The sequence below is a fragment of the Cystoisospora suis genome (genome assembly GCF_002600585.1).
Source record: "Cystoisospora suis strain Wien I chromosome Unknown contig_72, whole genome shotgun sequence".
Classification (NCBI taxonomy): domain Eukaryota; phylum Apicomplexa; class Conoidasida; order Eucoccidiorida; family Sarcocystidae; genus Cystoisospora; species Cystoisospora suis.
The window spans coordinates 1-19,081 of record NW_027152874.1 but is presented as its reverse complement, the minus strand read 5'-3'; the positions used below and the strand labels follow the sequence as shown (position 1 = coordinate 19,081).

Sequence of the window (19,081 nt, the reverse complement as noted above, 5' to 3'; positions counted from 1 at the left end):
CGTCCCGTACCTTATGCCGCCCAGAGAAGCTCATCATAAATAACCTTGTCTCGAATAAGGGGACCGGATATTCTGTAGAACGCAGGCCTTTCTTCAGTCACGCCTTCGCCCCAACGAACTGTACAGTCGAATCGAGCTGGTGACTGTGCAACATTGTTCACTTGTGGCTGCTTTGTCGGGTAGAAACTAGCTGCAAGTTCGTTAGCGCTGTTTTTTCCGGTTCCACCTCTGTTGTTTTCGGTGCAGACTCGGCGCCAAGTTGTAAGGCTGGACAGACGAGTCCAAGCACAGGTGGCGCTGAACTGGTCATCGCGATAGATCGCTACTGACAGCCCTCAGGAGTTCAGTAGTGTCCTGTCATTGACGCGTCAAGTTATGTAGTTCGGGCTCACGGAATGCTGTCCGAGGTTACAGGTTTCCTGGATGTGTATCGTCGTCGATCAGAAGTTCAGCAGTCATTTTGCTCGGTTCCTTCCTGACGTGTGTTTTTCTTTAGGATCGAATGCTACAAGAAATGTAAGTTTCAAGGCTTGCAATGTTGCGGCGCTTGTTTGGGTGAGGGAAAGGGAAACGGACACAGGTTACTGTTCCGTTCCCTTGCTAGATTGTGTCGACACCTGTGGGGATACTTGTGTCCAACGGAGTTATGATTTCAGTTTTCTCTTGTGGGACGTGCCTTTATCGTGCTGTTCTTCGGCGAGTGAAATAGTCCACGCAAGAGGATAGCAGCGAGGCAGGTGGCTTGTTCACCGGTTGTGCGCTGGTGAAGTGGAGTCTTCTGAGCTGTGTCTAGTTGTTTTTCTTCAGATTGTTCCGCGTAGTTTTCCCAGTAGATTCGAAGAGAGAAAGGCTTTCGGAGACCGGCGAAAGGCGACGGCTCTCGCCTGAAGAGACACAGTACTGCTGCCAGAGGAATGCGGCGCTCCGCTGTCTGCAGACGATTCTCCGTGTGCGTCTGCTTATTTTGTTTGTCGTTACGAGTCAACTTGCGTAACACTCTCGCGCTTGATTGCATTTATCGTGTGTTCCTCGGGAGGGGTATGATGGCATCCTGTGTTCTCAACGTGCAGCATGAGAGGCTCGCTTAGTCGTCAAGAAATGCAGCAACGACAGCCTCCTCCTGTGGCGGGTGTTCCAACCGGCGATCTGGTGACAGCTCATCAGCACATGCAAGGACTTCTCGGACCCCAGGGTCCTCCAGTCATGTGGCGTATACTCGCGACCGCAGTACCCGGACTTGAACACGCTCGGTTTGAAGATATCTTGCAGGCTGTCCGGAGGCTCTATGGACCTGGTTGGGACAATCTGCGGCGGGCGGCTACTGACTTGAGTAAGCTGTAGAAGAAGCGTACGATGATACGTGGGAAGTATTCTTTCTCGGCAGGAGGAGAATGTCGCTGGGTTTTTTATGCGTCCAAGCGACAGAAGGGCATATGCGCGGCCAAGGTGATTGAGTGCCGACCTGTCAGGGCATTAATAGAACACGGGGGCGTGGTAAAGGATCGCCAGGTCTCAGCGGCAGTACGTCTGTTTTGATGCCAACATTCGGCCCGTCCGGGGCTCGTCCTTGGTGACAGCAGACGTGTGAGTAACGAGCGGTTGACGTAGCCGTGCAGAGGTCGTATAACCTTTGACCCTTCATGGACATGCCTTGGTCACGCGAGTATAGAACAGCAAGCTTAGGAAAAATCAGTGACTTCGTAGGAAGCTTGCGATGTACTTCTGCTCAGGCCAAATGTAGCGCTGGAGGACATTCCCAGAGATGGTACGCGCAGTGACGTGTGCGGCTTTGATGGGCGGGCATGGAGGTCTCGGCGATATGTAGGGAGTTACCCGGCTGCATGTAGTACCTGACTTAGCGAAACAGGGCGAAGTGCTTCTGCGACTTGCGGGAGTGTAGCGGGCGACTGGCTGAAGTCGCAGTCGCTTACAGTTTTCTGCAATCTTTCGGATATCACCCACAATTATTTGACTACGGAGTGAGGGCGCCTTCCCGTGGCTGCTGGAGCCTACAGGTGATGCATAGCTGGGCGGCTTGAACGGTTACAGAGCGTCGGCAAACAGGTGGTAGGGAAGTAAAGAGCTGCCGTCGTGTGCTTTGGTCCGCTATTCGTAAGCGGGTACGATGGCTGCGGGCTGGGTTTTCTTGACGGGCTGTCGCTCACTGTGCATCATAAGTGAGGTGTTACCGCTGCTTATGACCAATGCATATCATAGTTGCATGTTGCGTAACCCACAGCCGTCGCTGTTGTTAGGGTAAGATGAGGCTGTCTCTACTGCGGTTCGTCAACACAGGCGCGCGACCGTGAATCCGGTGTCTCCAGTTGTACCCAGCTCGAGGGCCGACCATCACCCGTGACTCCATTCAGATTTTTTTTTCTACTGTCGTGCGAACGGGTGGAACGCGGCCGACTGCGCCGGGAGGTCGTGCTCATGCTAAGACTGCTATGCTGCAGTCGCTTAAAATCTCTTTACTCGAACAGAGACGCGGCGCCTATCCGGAACCTTGGGAACCTGTCACTTCCGGGAACACTGGTGAAGGCTTAGAGTAGCGCCTCGGCTGATGTTCATAGAGACAGCAGTTCGTTTGATGAAAGCGTGCGCCCCACACGGTTGCCTGACGGGCGCGTGCCAGAAGGCAGTGTAACACCAAACTGATTGGACACAGCACACATGGAAGACTTGCGACAGTTTTGGTATCTTCTATCTAGCCTAGCTGTATGTTAATATTAACAGCATACAACAGACAGGCCAGCTGATTCCCCAGATCGCTTTGAGACTAGGAATACGTGGGGCGATTGCGGTGTGCGAGTCGACTGAACCGCGGCTTACACGGACAGTTGAGGCAAAGATAAAGCAGCCTTTCCCGTCAGACAATTGCTTGTCTACGCCAAAGACTGGCGAGGGCGGAGGATAGTTTTTGAACTGGGAGGCCCACGACGTTGAAGTAGCATCCTTCGATTCTTGATACAAACTGGCCTGCAGCGCCTTGAACGCCGTAGCTTCCTGTAGAGAGAAATCACAGGCAGCTCTCCTATGAGAGGGACTAACGCAAGAACCAAACCACTACCGAAAGCTGTCAACTCGCTCATGCTGGTGTGGTGGGGTGTAGATCCCTCGTCCTTTGTCATGCACGCAGTAGCGAAGGGGACCGGGTACGATGAAGCTACTGTTGTTCTTCCGTGGAACTGGTTGAAGCATTGTGGCCAGTGATCACAGCTACGAGACGCAGACGGCAGCGGCACAGGCCACCAAGAAACGAGCAGATGGAGGTGTCCGGATAACAACTTCAGTGGGGGTTCTCTGTTCGTCTTCTAAGGAGTCGCCTACACTCTGAGTGCACGATTTCCCTTCCCCGCCCCCCCGAACCTTAGGCCAGACTGCGGGATGCACTTGGCGGAGGGGAAGCCCTTGCCCTTCACCAATGCGCGGTGCTCGGCGCCAAGTGGCCTACAAGCTTCGGTAGCCCTCGGGACTATTGTTGGCTCAAGCGTCCGCAAAGAAGGTTCGACTGACTCGTTCCCCACCTCTCCAGCGCCGTCCCCTCCTCGCTCGTGGACTGAGTGCCCCTATGAAATCATAGCAAATCGAGTGTGTGCTTTGAAAACCCGACAAATAACTATTCAGTGCGACACAGATCTGCGTTGTGCAGAGATCTGGTCGAAGCAGGTCAGCCACGACTGACGTAGACTGGTTTGTAGTATCAAATGAAAGTCCGTTAGAAAGTGTTGACGCGGCCAGCCCTCCTTGAGCAGAAATAGGCATGCCTCAAGCCTACGGGCGAAAGGTGTATTTTCTGCCTCATACAGTGATGGCTATTGGCTCGGTCTCCTGCCACTACCACTGCCACTTTCAACTCACCCGCCTTGTCCATGGATTCACCCGTGCGAAGATAAGCCTCGATGTCCGCTTCGCTCAGAGGCATGAAGGTCACATGGGTGGTCTCAACGAAGGCTGAAGCAGGTCGATTCCAGCCGTTTCGCCGAGTATAAATACACACAGCCGTATGGACTTCGTGGCTCCTGCCACTCAATGTTTCTAACGTCCTCCTCGCGTCGCTGATATCCGCTGGTTTCTCGAGGACTTCACCGTCAAGCTCTATGATGGTGTCCGCACCGATCACGACACACCGAGCCGGCAGAGAAGAAGTCCCAGGGGAAGGCAATAAAGACGATGAGCAACAAGACGACGCAGACAATGAAGCGGCGGTACTGGGTGAATGAAAGGGCACGTGAGACGAAGGAGCGGGAGAAGAGACCTCTCCTAGTTCCTTCCACAGGCCCTCCGCAACACTTCGGGCTTTGCCATTTGCGCTCTTCAACGCGTACTCTTTTGCAGGCCAGGAGGTTCGCTCATGTGTAGCACTTACCTAACACAAGGAAAAGGTGGTACGATGCAATATAATGGTTTTGCTTGTGAGCACCTGCCCGGGAGCTCCTCATGCTAGCAAGTAGATAGCACGAAGTGCACACGAGCATCCACCTTTGAACACCTGTAAACGGCATCGGGTGACGTAGCATCTGTTCTGGCGTGTGTGTAAGCAAGATGCTTACACACACGCCAGGACAGAATCTATACCTACACGCGGAGTCACGGGTAAGGATGTGGCTTTAGCTACGGTGATCTCTGTAGTCCTGGTGCCTGCTGTTGTATTAATGAAGCAATAGCTTTTTACGTTTGTACATACAGACTTCGACGGCAACGGTCTTACTACTGCTTCTCGAGCGGTCTCCGCACCGCAACACTTCTAGGAAAATTCACAGACTAGATAACTTTTCTACTCAATTAATCCAAACATGTTGGTGAACGGGTGCCCACAGAATCTAGACATACACTGACGTGGGTGTATTTCCGCGTGTACGACAAGAGACAACGTGATGCGACTCCGGAAATATCTGGGACCATACAAAGTCTCATTGTGCCTGCTGAAATGGCACGTCTCACTGGAGTCACGCTGTTTAAGTAGATATACGGACAGTCTTTCCTGCAAGACATGACCTGAGGAAGCCGGGATGGGGAGTAGCTAATGCCGCAGTGAGAACCAGTCATCTGCCCGGTGAAGGGACACAACGTGGTTACAGGACTAGCATCAAGTATCTAGACGACCAGAGTAGCACGCGCGTTTCAAAGGATGTGCAGTTTCTCCGAGTGCTATTCCTTCGTTACAAAGACACGCACACCACCTGGGGAAAAAATCCTATCCTGGGGGATATACAGAGCTATGAAATGCAGGTGACATGCTCAGCCAAAGAAGAAGTGTGCTATACATGCGAAGAACGGAGGCAAAAGTCACAGGGTACTCGCGTCTTTTTCGCCTCCTAAGAGTACAGCAGCAGGTGGCCGCCTTGGCTAGGCGACCTAATCAAGTGTCATGAATATAATCAGTGACGCGTTAGAAGTATGTACCTGAGCCCCACATCCGCCTTCCAACGCAAGTAAAAGGAATTCCGTCTCCTCGTCGGTAACCTCACTGCATCGTCCAGCCGAATCCTCCGTCTTTACGCCATCAATTCCTCGTCTCCGAGAGGGTCTCTCGAAATCTCTGTTGGACTCGAACGAAGACGGAATGCTCTCGACCTGGAGACCGAGCAACGTCCGGCAAAGCTCAATACGTCGTGCACTTGCGCTAGCTAAGACTACAGGAGAGGACGAGACACACTCTGACGAAGCATCCTGACACGTCTCAAGAGAGCTCTGCTGAGATTGGCGTACGTTCGACACATCGTTTCCCCTGCCACCGTTCTCATTCAAACCGGATGATGAGCAATTCTCTCCATGTCTACCGTCGCGGGACTCGGGACCCTGGAAGAGAGGCAGAATTGGCAGGAGAGAAGCAACCGCTTGTGATGTGGCACATGAGCTCGAGGCTTGACTGTATGGTGGTGCCGAGGCGGCTGCCTTGGTGCGGGCAGCGATACCCGTCAGATCCCCCATTCTGCGATAACCAAGGCCAGTCAATACACTTCTCTCTCAGCGCGACCAACAAGAAGCGAACATGGTCTTGATAGCTCAGTCCTCTTTGGATTTGGATTTGTGGCCTGACGGACACTTTCTCACGGGAGCAGAAGCCGGACGACGTGATAAATGACTCGCACCACGAGGTGTGGCCTTCGAAATGGCTCCTCCATCTTAGGATTCAAAGAACATTCGGTTGTACATCGTGTCTCAAGGACCCGACTAAAGCAACTCAGTATCTGAATACAGTCCCCTCGGTGCTCAATTTTCGTAGGTGCGCTTCATCTATGCCGCCAGTGACAGCCATGTTGGTGGGGCCTACCGCGTCGCCACAAACTCATCGCGGCTTTACGATGGGCACGGCGAAAGAAAGAAAACTTGAACCACGGGGCACATCGGAAGCGACAGAACAGCCCATAGCCGAAAAAGCTCGATTGTCGCCTGGCGATGGTCGCTGGAAGGGCCGGATCGAGGGCCCGGTACAGTGAGCAGCGGCGGAGACGAAAAATGACGAGGTGTTGCAAAGCACAAGAAACGTGAGGAGAGGTGCAAGAGTTAGTGTTTCTCTTTCACAGAGAAAGCGGCACAGTGATTAGCAGAGTGTATGCACATGCATGCAGACTCAGCCTCGAGCAACTCGGCGGGGCAACGAGACCTTCCGGCGCTCCGGCTTCAAAGGCATCAGCTTTCCGTTGCAACTAACAGCAACCACACGACACGATGGCCCGGGCGTCCGGGATCTTCTCCTGTAACAGCAGGTAGCTAGATTCAAGGAAGGCTCTTCTTTGGGGCCAACAGTCCAGCGAACATCTATACGCCCTTCGCGCACGGTTGTGGGAGGGCAATACGGCCGGGCGAGCGCCGCTTCAGTAAACCAATGAGGTTAACGCGTTGCTGGCGGGAGGTAGAAGCGCAAGAATGCAAAACGAGGAGGCGCCGTGCTGCGCAGAATGGGCAGGCTCGTCCTCCTCAGATATCGCTCGTTACGGAACTTCACCACGTAAGTGATGCAAACTCTGCCATTACCAACAGATACTGCAATGACTAACAACTTCCCTGCTCTGAGAATTCAGCAGGACCGAAGCGTTTCGGTGAGAATTCTTCCGCTAATTGATCCTGGCAAAGCAGACTGTGGAGCGCTGGGTCTCCTATTCACGTGCGTAGCGCGGTGATATTTTGTCGCCTTATCGTGCTTCCTTGCTGTCCAGACTCGCGTGGCCGAAGAAAGACTTATATTTGCGGCACGGCACCCGCTACTTACAGGACTTGCATTGTGTCAGCTGGGACAGCGTCAAGCCGTAACAAGCAAGTAGGTCGTGGGCGATGCGCGATGGGTGAGAACCACAGCATACAGGGGTGGGTGTGTCATACTTGGTATCAGGACCAAGGCCAAACACGAAACATCTTGTCCACATGGACAGAGCAAGTGGTCTTGCCGCCCGAGGATCAACGAGATGCGTTACAAGGGACAATTAATTCATAAGAACCGAAAGTCTCCCAGATCCACCATCTGGTCCACAAGCCAGTATGCGCCGCAGAAACCAGCCTTCTCAGTGGGCATCCGTGATGCTCCATTTTAAAAGACTGTCCGGCGTCTCCCTGGCCCTGGAAACACACTGTTACGGAGCGTGCTTGCCAATTAGTGACGATCTCATGGAGACTTCATCTTGACCTTTTAGTCGTACGTGCCGCCCGCGGACACCAGTCCCACAAGTTCTGCACCAAGCACGCCGCCACAGCCTTCGAGCTACCACCTTGTGAGCAGTAACTACCGAAATCGCGAGGACGTAGCTGGTCCCCCGGCTCCAGACCTTCCTCCTCCCGACGCAGAGGCAGACGCAAGGGCCTGCTGCTGGCGTCTCTGTGCTTGTTGTTGCGCTGCCTTCTGCAAATGCAGCAGAAGTGAGGGGCTCTTCAGCTTCAGTAAGCAGCCAACGTCGTGCAGTCGGGCCTACAGGAAAACAGAGTACAGACGACCTATCAACTCTCATTTTGTAACCCTTCGATTTCCGCCCTCCTCAGGCCGCTCTACACAATGCCGGCACCACAAACGGTGACCCGCTGGCCTACGGCTGACCCGATATATATATGTAGTCTGGATGTAGTCGGACGCAGACTTCTTTTGTTTTTCTACTCGTTGTGTTATAGAGATTCCTCAACTATGCAGGCGCAGCCTGGAGTCAGAGGCCGCTCCCTCGAGGAACGACTTTTAAACCAGCGGGCCGCGTCCCCGACAGTGCTGTTGCGCCTCATAGACGTTCCACGGTGAACAACTGCACCTGAAGTGAAGTCACACACTACAGCGTGATCAAAAGCTTGCCTACGCATCTAGTGCAGCGTAAACAGCGATGACCTAACACATTCGCAGAATAGTCGCGTTTCTACAGATATATATCCTCTGACACGGGAGGCCAGTGGTACACACTCCTGATAATTAGCGTCTGCGCTGACAAAGCAAAGGAGACCTCGGCCGACAAGAAATAATACTTGGGCCACCAGAGGATGAAGTACGCGGTTGTGGGCGTTCATGGCACGGACCTGGAGAAGAGCGAGTTTGCTTTTGAGTGCGTTGTATCTAAATGTCATGTCTCGGCGGGTGAACTCTTCCGTTGACTGGAGGAAGTCGAGAGAAAGGAGCTCGATAAACTTATATTCCATGCTCTGTGGAAAGCAAAAACAAATTGGTTGTACGGACACGGTGAAGTGCGGACACCCGCTTCTCCCGTCTGCTCCACAAGAACCAAGCAACTAGAGAAGAGAAGGAAGCAGCGTCCAGGTGGCTCAGAACTCATTCATGCAGAAACAGCGTACTTTCTGGACCCCCGTACACTTGTGCCGCCTAAGCTAATGAAGCTGTACAGACTCCAGCAGTACAGCTACAGATGGTGTTTATGACTTCTATATGATTCGGTGAACTGTGCTGGCGCAAGAAACGACTTGGGCATGATTGAGCACCTTCTAGACCGATGATCGCCCAGCCAGGACACAAGAGGTCTAATGCATGAAAACATTCAGTCCTGAGTCCAGACGCAGACCTACCTGAATGAAGTCAAGTCGAGCTCTGCCATTCATGCGCATAATGAAGACTGCAAGGAAGCTGATAAAGAACAGAAAGAGAAACACTCCTAGAGTGAAAGTAAATCTGGAAACTATACAACAACTCAGAACACGTTTTTCTTACGGGTGCAACTGCTAGTACGCGCATCTCACCGGTACAAATCGTTTCAGTACATGCAGAGAAGTGTGGCGTCTTCACGATAAAAAGGTAAAATGAGGGCACACGCCCCAAGACCCCGTACACACCACACCGAAAGAAGGCTGTAACAGGCCAGGTGTATTCACTGGAAGTATGAGGTCAAAAAACGGAAGCGGGAGAAACAAACTCCCTTCGCAGCAATAGAAGAAAGGACTGACGGACAGGTGCGTAACCCAATACAGAGTATCACACGTGGCTACGGGTGAATAATCGCAAGGTAAGAATTACACAAACAAAAAGACAACGCCCAGTCATGAGACTTTCCAACACCTCTGAGCACAAAAACTTGCCTGTGAGGTTCTTTGATGCAAGAGTTAAGCATCTTCACAAGCACATTCGGATAATCACCGAACTCAATCATGAGCTTCTGGCTCTCTTGCATTTGCCTGAACAGCTCTTCATTCAACCTGACGACAGGTCAAAACACATTCAGAGAGTGACGAGTTGTGGTTTGTGAACGCCTTTGTAGCTATCTCACAGCGTACTAAGGGTTCAACTGGACGTCCCCCTGAATAACCCTGGTTTACAACTCGAGGAAATTACATTCGTGGCTCTGAGTGCTGAACCGTTTACAATCTTGTATCTTCATCAGGAAACTTATCGAGATGTCGAAAACATCAGGGTAAGTCTCCTGCAGTTGTCCGAACCCAGAACTACGTCCTCTCCCTTGCAAAAGATGCGTAGGTAGTACGAAGGTTCTCTTATAGTGTGGTTGCTCGAGAACGCTCACGCGTGAGTATAGTTGAGAAAGAGATCATTCTCGCTGGTCACCTCGACCCGGACATGCTGAGGTTGTTGTTCGTCTCCCTGGACAAGAAACAAAGTGAACAGCACCTCACAAAGACGACTTCGTCTGAAGTAAAGAGGCTTTGCTACGAGGAAGAAGACACACAGGGGAATGCGTACCAACGCCGATGGCGGGTAACGCGACGGCAGGAATGCTCCGTGTTGTTCGGTGTTCAGGCGTGTCGGTACAGTCCGTGTGTTAATGAAAGGCCCGTCCCCGGACCCGTCTGAGCTCGTTGGAAAGCCCCACTTAGAGACCGGCCTGAGTGCTGACGACATCTTTCTTCTTCCGGCTGGGGCAGCCCCGTCTGTGGGCACTTGTGACTGACAGCAAAAACCAGAACAACGAGATGCCAATGAGTATACTTACAGAAATAGTCTGCTGTCCCACCTCTCGTCTTGCTAATTTTTTGTGGGAAGTAAAAAGAGACGTATTACGGCCGCCGACCTGTACTTCCCGAGGAGACTTTTAGCTTCGTCCTGCGTGAGAAACTGCCTCTTTGATGCTGTCCAACTAGGCTCCAGGACACAGCCGAGCAGGTAGCTACAGGTGACTGCTCTTCCTTCTCAGCCTCGAAAAAAAGTGAACCGTCCCGATGTGAAGCAGCTTACAAGCAGGAGGATCTTAACACGGATGGGCTCCAGGCGGCCCACGTCTTTAGGCGGGCCACCGCTGCCATCCTCTAATCTCAGCTCGCAAGGCACCTCACGGGAGTAGATGAGAACATGGCCGTCCGCTGCAAGCATCCGACAGAAGAACAGGTTGGTCGGCCGAAGGAGCGCATCAGCACTGAGAGAGATATTAGGAGGGCACCCCTGGGACAGTTGCAGGCACGAAAAAGAGATTCTCAATCACGGGGGACGCCACCCGTCTTCGAGCACGCACGCTTGGCCAACCCTAATACCCCGTCAGACTAGACGGCGGTGAGACGAGGCGTCCATCCGGATTCAGATGAAGGTCTACAGGTGAGCGGGTGGACCAAAAGGCGCGCCGTAAGAAGGGATAGAGGTCCGATATTCGTATGCATCCCGCACCCCGGAACGCAGCAGGACTGTCTGCCCGGCCCCACTTTCCCGCTAGACCCGCACAGCCGAACCTGTGACCTCCGGACGCAGCCACAAGAACACGGAGGCAATCGCAGAGTCGGAAGAAATTTAGCTCAGCTGCTAAACTCGCAAGACAGGAGGGGCGTCTCACCTAGAGAGGGATCAAGTTCGTCGATAGCGCTGCAATCGACGTGTGACAGAAAACTGACGCTGCTGTCGGCAGAGGAATCAAAGCCCCCTCTACCGTCGAAACACGACATATTTGCAGAGACGAGAACGATCGGATCGGAAACGAGGAACAAACTGCCCTGGTGCGCGAAACTGTCCAGGAATCGGGTGCAATGAGCAACTAAGGAAACACAGAGTCCCCTTTAGGATGCCATAACGCTTTCGCTCAAGCGGCGGCAGATGCCGTCCGCAGTGCCTCCTTAGATTCTGGAAACAGTAAAAGTCGGCTCACTGGCCGTTCTGCACGTTGTTTAGTTTTCCGGAAAGGGGAACTACTGGCGCCCCAAGCCGGAGCGCCGGGCACCCAGAAAACCTCGGGAAGCGTTGATTTCGTCGCAAAGAGTAGACGGAAGATGCAAAGACGACAGTACTGTGGAATCATTCAAAGTCGATTCAAGCCCGAGGAAGATGAAAAATTTGCAACTGGTAGACACCAGACAACAAGGACGTATGCACGTGGGCCAGCCACCACGCGGGAGAATGCGCCTCTTGGTAAGGCCCTAGGAAATGAAAACCGGAAACGGTCGAACACCCCCCCGCAAGGTATATTTATTTCCAGGAGTAACTTTTTGAGGAAAGAGCTTGTGAAAAAGACAGGGAGTTGGTTGGAGCAACACGCCACAGAAGGAGCTCTCTTGCTCTTGGGCGCCCCTCTAGCGGTTCGCAGTTGTTTCTCTTCGCCCCGTGTCTTGACATCAATCGTCCTGCCACGCCACATAGCACTATCGCTGACGGGGGAAGTCTCCCGCTCGATAAACTGACTGCCAGAAGCCCCTCGGGTCAGGAATAAATATGCTTTACAGGGAGGTATTCCACAGAGATGCAGCCTTTGTAGCCGAAGCCTTGGGTTGGACGAGGGAGTTCAGCTACCGAGTGACAAGCTTTCCGGTGGTACACTGTAAACCAACAAGCAGATAAAGTTGAGTAAGTGCTCGATGTGGCATACCGGAGTTAACAGCGTGTGGTCGACCTCGGGCATGTGATTATGACGCGTCCAGAATGGGCTTTGTGCGTCCCTCCAGTAACGTGGACTGGCGGTTAGGGAGACTTTTCATGATGCTTTGCTTCGAATGCTTACGTCTCCGCAACCGCGTCTACAGTTTTCGCGGCCTCTGCAACGCTGCGCCTTCCTTCGGGGGAGTGTCCCTCTTAACCTTCGCGCTAAACAAGTACTTGTTTGTACTTCTTCCGTCTCGTGTACACTGTTTGGCGTGCTATGCCCCGATCTGCGAAAAGTGGTACTTGGGTGCATACCATGCTGGAGCGCCCACTCATGCGTCACCCCGGGGTGCTTCGCCGCTTACAGCTCCAATTGCCGAGGACTCAGAGATGCCCAGGCTCGTCAGTGCTGTATCTTCCAATTTGAGCACATTTGATGATCTTGCTCACCCAGAGATTCGTATTGGAAGGAAGCCAGGGGGGACGGGGGGGGGTTCGCTGGCGAGGGCCAGGTCAGACTAGTTCGTTTGCAGCGACGTCATTAGAGCGACTACGAGCAAAACAAGGCACCCCGATCTGCTGGCTGCCCAAAGAGATTGAAAACACTTCGACTGCCTCGCACAAACACTTTTTTTGCCCTCCGGAACCGGTAGGCAGCTGCTGCTGTGTGCGGCCCCGACACCACAAGACTGACAGAAGAGGTGCGCTTTACTATCGAGGATACCTTCCTGCCGACCGCATCGCCGGCAGTCGGACTCACCCCGGACACCCTCTCCCCCTGCGGAACGGAACCGACTGGAACGGCTCCTTGCCACCTGTATTTCTGGTGACGCTAGAGGAGCAAGTAGTAGTGCTGCTACTGGAGAAGCAAGTAGTACTTCGTGCCGATAGAAAATTTTGACTTAATGTGCAAGAACCGCTGCAAACCACGCATCTTCGGTTCCGCATCCCTACGCAGTCGCATGCAGTGAGCTGTCTGATTGCCTACTTCCGCGGCATAGATCGGAACCACCTAGAAAAAGGTATCTGGTCAACCGCGAGAGTCTTCTAAGGGGGGAACTGGCCTACCCACATGAGCTCTCTCTCAAGCGAGACGCTTATCCTCTCGCTCAACAAGGTAGTGCTCAGAGAAAAAGCTCCTCAGGCCGAAACTGGTTGATCGTAAATTCTGTGTCAGCGTAGGAACTTTGGGAAGACAACCGTGCAGACGACAAATTCAAACCCGAGCCCGCTGACAGACGAAAGCACAGGCCCGCGCAGACGGATAGCCCCGGCCACAAAGAGAGCGTCCGTGGACACTTCGTTTCTCACACATGCCCACACAATCTCATGAAGACACAAAAGCGAACTTTCTGCGAGCATCCTGCTGTGAACTACTCTGAGTGACTGCTCCGGAGCCGCCAAGCGATTTCCCGAGTCCCACATCGGCTGCTCCTGTCTGCCCACTTCCGAGCAGCGCAGACGGCGGAGACAATCCGATGCATGAATGTGGAGTGCGCGAGGGAGTTGGCGCAGAATGAACCGGGCGGTAGCCCTGGGTTTCCCTATGCAGTCCCACAAGGCTGGTGTGCTGCTGTTGAGGAAACAGGGCAGCGTAACCAGTCGGAAGGGCACTAGACTGGCCGGGAGACGCGGTGGACGGGCTTGAGCTGAATACACGGTCCAGGTGAGCTGTCCGCGACTGCATGGACTGCTGCGTCGCGTCTGAAGGAGTACTGGGGCTCTCTCCCACAAGTGATGTCAGTGAGGTAGAAGAAGGCAAGGACACGCCAGCCGAAATATTGCTTTCCGTTGGAGACAATCCTCCAGAGCCTCTGCATGACATTGCAGCCCCTGCGCTAGAAAGCGAAGGACCGCAGCTGGGAACTACACGGACCCCTACCGGGGAAGAATGCTTCGGTATGTCAGAAAGAGGTGGCGAGCTGGTCAGAAAAGCAGTGGAAGACGCGGCCTGGCGTGCAAGAGGGAAGCCTGTGTGCGCCGGAGTGTGAGCACCACTGTGCAGAGAAGAGGAAAGCAGTGAGTCAAGAGAAAGCATATCTTTATCGCATGAGCGTTCCAGAGCGCTTGAAGCGGATGTCGCACCAGTGGCGGGGTTCTCTGAAGGTGGGCGGCGGGGCGCCGGAGCAGTTGATTGCTGCAAGGGTAGGTCAAGGAATGACTGCTCGTCGTCACGAATGATACTGGCCACTCCAGGTTGCTTTCCGTTCTTCACCACCAGGCCCGAAAAAAAGGAACATCGCTCCGGAGCGCCCGTAAAAGAAGAAGTTGACCGCGCAGAATTCACTTGGGTGCTGGGAGATTCTGATAAAATATCCAGAAGCTCTGCCTGAGGACACCGAAGACATCCAGACTCCAAACAAGCGCACGAGCGTGCCATTCCCTTGGAAGATCAAATATCTGAAGAAGCGAAGATCTTGAACGCAGTCCTATGCGACCCCATGGACGCAGGTGTTGCCATGCCTCTAAAAGGCATCGCGAAAGACTGCAGAGATTACAGACCAGAACCTAAGAGGATCAGTGCCTAACAGCGTACTGTTTCAGTTCACGGCCGTCTCCTAACAGCACAATGTGACCCGATGGGCCACCGTGGTCCGCCGAGACTCACCTGACGGCGTACGACATTCGCCTTTCCTGGGCCGCCACCCTGCAAGCCCGCCTTCTTCTGAGTAGACTCTTCAGAGTCTCCAAGGCCCTTAAAGAGGTTATCTTCTCTCTTTTCCCTGTCCACAGAAATGAAGTTGCGTCCTGCTGGGTCATCGTCCTCACCAAGACCTAAGAGATCTACTTCCGCCGTCGACGTCGTCTCTCTCCCATCACCCATGCTCGAGGAACTCGCTAGCCGACTACACACTTTTACCGAGTCTGCGTCGCCGGTTCCAGGCGCATGTGTATCATCCAAAAAGCCAAGCACAGTGGCGGCGACCCGAGCCAACTGGGGAACCTCCACACACCGCCGGAGCTCTGTCAGGGATTCTTCTTTCAGAACTTGGCGGAGACTAATCTCAGGCTTCCCTGCTCCTTTGTCGGCCTCGACAATACCCAGTCCCCCCCGCCTACGTCGCTGTTCAAAGCGGAGCAGCGCCTCGCAGCCGCACAAGAGTCTGAGACGAGATACCAGCGGCAAAGTCTCATCCTGCAACTTCTGTTGAATGATATGCCCCAGCATGCGCATATCCACCGCCTGACACTTCGAGCGGAACTCCTCTAGCACCGCTGCGGAAGGTGTCATCTTCACACCACACGGCAAAATGAGCTCCTCAACTACCCGATTCTCATACTCGCCAGCCGGAGCGGATGTGGCCACTGTCAAGCCTGTCTCACTTCGACTGTCAGCAAACCCTCCCTTTCCTCGGCTCACGCGATCCGAAACACCTCTAAATGGTCCCGACGTTTCAAGCGGCGAGGCTTTCGACGCGAAGTTAGTCGTGGCTGACATGTTTGGGCGAAAATAACGACTATGGTGGGGACTATCTCCGAGAGGAAGGTTGGAATCCGACGCCCTTCCACTCGCCCCTTCGGGAGCAACCGAATATTCTGCAGTCCCAGACGACCACGATGACGCCACAGAGCTGTCGCCGTTACTGGTGAGTGAACCACAACCAGACGCACGGCTCCAGTTACCACCACCAGCACGGGAGTACGTGGGCGGGCGAAAGCTTCCACAGCCAGACGTCTGCACAGAGAAGAGCTACACAACTAGGACCTTAGATGTACAGAGAAGACGAATCCCAGGTTCGGCCTGATGTGGCACGATAGAGACTTCTCACGAAGGAACAGCAACAAAGCTGAAATCGTTGTCATTCTACCCGTCCCTGACCAGCTGCAAAGCCGCATACTTCTAGCCCCCTCCTGGACAACCCAGTGCAAGCGCACCTGGTACAGCACGCTATCCACATATACGGGCATCCCTGGTAAACCACGGCTATACGTACGGATGACCCCACCCTCTGTGGTTTGCTCACCATGCTCACTGGCGACGATCCCCCGGGTAAGGCGCTGCTGACCACTTTTTGAAAGTGTTCCTGCACAGCGGTCGGCAAAATCTTGCTTGCAGTTGCAGAAATAAGCTGGAGTGCCTGTTCCCCTTTTGACGGCTGCGGCCCATGACTGAAGTGGGGATTACCGAACCCAGTCATGTGAGATGAAGACGACCACGAACGCCTTTCCCCCCAATCGTCCATGCCACCCGATGTGCAGTCGCTACCTATATAAGAACGATACTTGCTCTTCCGTTCTCCACCACGTTCACCCAGCTGGACAGAATCCGAGCCAAATCCCTCAATCCGGGCCTCCATCGCCCCGGAAACGCCTGTTCCCCCGCCGTTGTCATGAGCGTACAAACATCGAAGACAAGCCTCCGCTNNTAGGTGCATCGCCCTGCAGCGGATGAGAAGGTCCCCTGCAAATAAAGCGGAGCAAGTACGTGTGGAAACTGGAAGCAAAAACTAGTGGTTACAGCCCTGCTAAAAAGAGTATCCGAGTGACCGGCAGAAAAGATTTCCCCGTGTCCGACACAGTAGTTCGGACCAAGGTTCTAAAACCGCTGCTCGAAATTCTAGATGCTTACTATGGAACGCACCTGTATGTTTGGCAGGCCTTGATGCGATGTATATATCGCCTCTGAAGGATAGATCGGACCCGATCATGACCGCGTTCGCAGAGGTGCTTGAACACGCGCAGGCACTTCACTTTCACGAAAGGGTCGCTGTCGCTCCGCTCCAGCTTCCGAGAAACGTACTCAAGAATCTCAACGACTGTGTCCTCAGCCGATACACCTCCTGTTCCACTCCCTCTGCAAATAGAAAAGACACTGGAGGCTGGTTTTTCCCACCTTATGTGCAAACAACGCTTTGGTCACTCCGGTAGGAGAGACGGGACCTGGGAGTCGCGACAGCTAGGCAATTATGATCCTCTGGAAACATGCCAGACTCTGCGTCTTCCACATTATCTACCACTAGCTCCTTGGACCCCTACAACTCGGGTCTTCTAGCCGCAAGCCCTCACTGCCTCAAAACGTCCAGGCATCTAATCGCGAACTTGAAGACGGCAACTGGAGAGAGGCGGCGTCGTAAGTGCCACCGGAGACGCTCAGCCTCCGGCTAAAATAGGCTTTGCTTACAGAAAAGGCGCGAGCGCATCACCAAACACGCGGATGCTCTAACCTGCGCAGCCTCAGTGGCCCTTGAGAGAAGTATCCGCCCGGTCCCCGGGAACAAGCAGATGACGCGCGCCCCACCCCAAGGAGAGGCGGATGATGCTTACAGTCTGAATCGCAGATTCGTGCCGTACGCGTTGACTGAATGATCATGCCCGGGTAAGAACAAGTTGTTCGTGCCCGTTAGCAACTCGGTGTAAAGATACCCCGCAGGCATCTCCTCCCCGGTGCAAGTCAACTTGCTGAGCAATGTCCTGTCCATCTTCGTGACGATGTAGAAGCGAACATACAGCTGAATCCACGACGCGACCGACTTCTGCCTAACTCGCTCGGTCCGAGAAACTGTCGCAGGAGCCACTGCGACCTGCAATCGAATGCTGCCATGCACGGACAACCTGGAGGTACTGTGTCGCACTGATGAACCTACTCCCACCTAAGCACATGTTTTACATTCCTCGCCATCCGAGGTCTCGCTCAACAACTAACAAAACTCGGGTGTCTCCTTGGAATCGCTTGCGCGTTGAAAACACCAGCTGATCACATCGAATTTACCACAGAGACATCCTTGGCACCGTCAGCCAAATTTGCTTTTGAGACCGACGTACAGGGACGGCGGAGACAATTGCAGTAACGCCCTGCGTTCCCCTGTAAAAAAAAAAAAACGCATGCTACTTCCGAGCAAAAAAAGAAGAAAGAGACCGCGACGGGGCCTCGAAGCCGTCGAGGAAGCACAAAACACCTAGCCGCAACTAACAGAGAGAAGACGAGTACCGCGTGCTCTGTCTTCGAGTCTGAACGCAGCTCCTCAGCTCCTACAACACCTACTCGAAGGGGGGTGAAGATGAGTCTGAACCACAAACGTCCGGTGAACCGTTGGGAGTCAAAACATGCCCCCGACTTCTGCTTTTGGCAGTCCAGCGTGCGCTCTACTTTGCGTAGACAACGGGACAACGCTGGATAGCAGTCGGACAGCGCCGGCATCGGGCTGGTGCGAGCGCAAAGCCTGCCGCGGGCGGCGGAAGAAGCCCGGTGCTTCCGAGTTTGTCGTTGTAACGGCGTTCAGGAACCTAGCAAAGTGAGTATGCGCGTATGAGTTTGCTTTGCCAGGTTCGACGAAGACTTTGACTTCCGGTTGCGGGCGAATTTCAAGGATAGATTTCGGACGAGTCCCTCTTGTACTGCCGGCCGTAACATCGACTAACACGAGGCCGCCTACGGGAATCATTGTCATCGACGATGTTTGCTTAGAGTGCGGCCGGTGAAAGAAGGAAAAATCCAGTGATGGCCGATCCTCCGTGAAACGCTGCGGTGTGACCTGCTACGTTTTCTTGTCTACGCGAGCACCGCAACTGCTTTCAAAGGCTGCCGTGCGAGCTGCGACTTATTCTTGTCTACCCGAACACCGTAACACATCGGGAGCAACGGCCCCCGTTTCCGTACCCGAATGCCCGATAGATAGTTTTCGTGTCTTGCCCGATTACTCAACTCAAGCTGCTTGGTGTGCCGGTCAACAAAAGCGTGACGACCTCTTTAAAGTGTAAACACAGACCGCCGTGGTATTCGTTCCCGACAGCTGCCATAAAGCGACTTGGTACCTGGCTACCACGATCACACAACTTGGTATGCGACGTGGTAGTCGTTCGAGAAGACGAACTGTTCGCGGGGTTCGGTCCGATCCTCGTTGAAGACCAAGATCGCGGACGGCACCTTAT

At 53.7% G+C, this 19,081-nt stretch overlaps 4 protein-coding genes across 4 annotated transcripts; 1 reads left to right on the top strand and 3 right to left on the bottom strand.

The window, feature by feature from the left end:
• The first annotated feature begins 258 nt into the window (after positions 1-258).
• On the top strand, positions 259-2,478 carry CSUI_000149 (uncharacterized protein). Its single transcript, XM_068060383.1, has 2 exons — positions 259-1,330; positions 1,731-2,478. Exon 1 carries the CDS (start codon positions 424-426, stop codon positions 724-726), a length of 303 nt encoding a protein of 100 aa, XP_067927616.1. The 5' UTR covers positions 259-423; the 3' UTR covers positions 727-1,330; positions 1,731-2,478.
• Positions 2,479-2,615: 137 nt separating this feature from the next.
• CSUI_000148 (septum formation protein maf) lies at positions 2,616-6,970 on the bottom strand. Its single transcript, XM_068060382.1, has 3 exons — positions 5,407-6,970; positions 3,862-4,369; positions 2,616-3,006 (listed from the first exon to the last, which is right to left on the bottom strand). The coding sequence occupies exons 1-3, from the start codon at positions 5,932-5,934 to the stop codon at positions 2,870-2,872; spliced, it is 1,173 nt and encodes a 390-aa protein (XP_067927615.1). The 5' UTR covers positions 5,935-6,970; the 3' UTR covers positions 2,616-2,869.
• A 753-nt stretch (positions 6,971-7,723) lies between these two features.
• Positions 7,724-12,433, bottom strand: CSUI_000147 (alpha--mannosyl-glycoprotein beta-2-n; the record flags this gene model as incomplete). The annotated part of the gene is made up of 7 exons (XM_068060381.1): positions 11,196-12,433; positions 10,610-10,734; positions 9,942-10,018; positions 9,502-9,618; positions 8,995-9,052; positions 8,494-8,616; positions 7,724-7,906 (listed from the first exon to the last, which is right to left on the bottom strand). Exons 1-7 carry the CDS (start codon positions 11,302-11,304, stop codon positions 7,724-7,726), a joined length of 792 nt encoding a protein of 263 aa, XP_067927614.1. The 5' UTR covers positions 11,305-12,433.
• Positions 12,434-13,538: 1,105 nt separating this feature from the next.
• On the bottom strand, positions 13,539-18,510 carry CSUI_000146 (enth domain; the record flags this gene model as incomplete). Its single annotated transcript, XM_068060380.1, has 4 exons — positions 17,477-18,510; positions 16,177-17,006; positions 14,820-15,887; positions 13,539-14,540 (listed from the first exon to the last, which is right to left on the bottom strand). The coding sequence occupies exons 2-4, from the start codon at positions 16,585-16,587 to the stop codon at positions 13,539-13,541; spliced, it is 2,481 nt and encodes an 826-aa protein (XP_067927613.1). The 5' UTR covers positions 16,588-17,006; positions 17,477-18,510.
• Between the last annotated feature and the right edge of the window lie 571 nt (positions 18,511-19,081).

Bases quoted from the DNA above. Each gene is read 5' to 3' on its own strand.
- CSUI_000149 (XM_068060383.1), top strand. From the start codon at position 424: ATGTGTATCGTCGTCGATCAGAAGTTCAGCAGTCATTTTGCTCGGTTC.
- CSUI_000148 (XM_068060382.1), bottom strand. From the start codon at position 5,934: ATGGGGGATCTGACGGGTATCGCTGCCCGCACCAAGGCAGCCGCCTCG. The intron at 4,370-5,406 runs GTACATACTTCT...TCCTTGTGTTAG, and splicing joins AAGGCGGATGTGGGGCTCAG to GTAAGTGCTACACATGAGCG. The intron at 3,007-3,861 runs GTGAGTTGAAAG...TTCTCTCTACAG, and splicing joins TGAATCCATGGACAAGGCGG to GAAGCTACGGCGTTCAAGGC.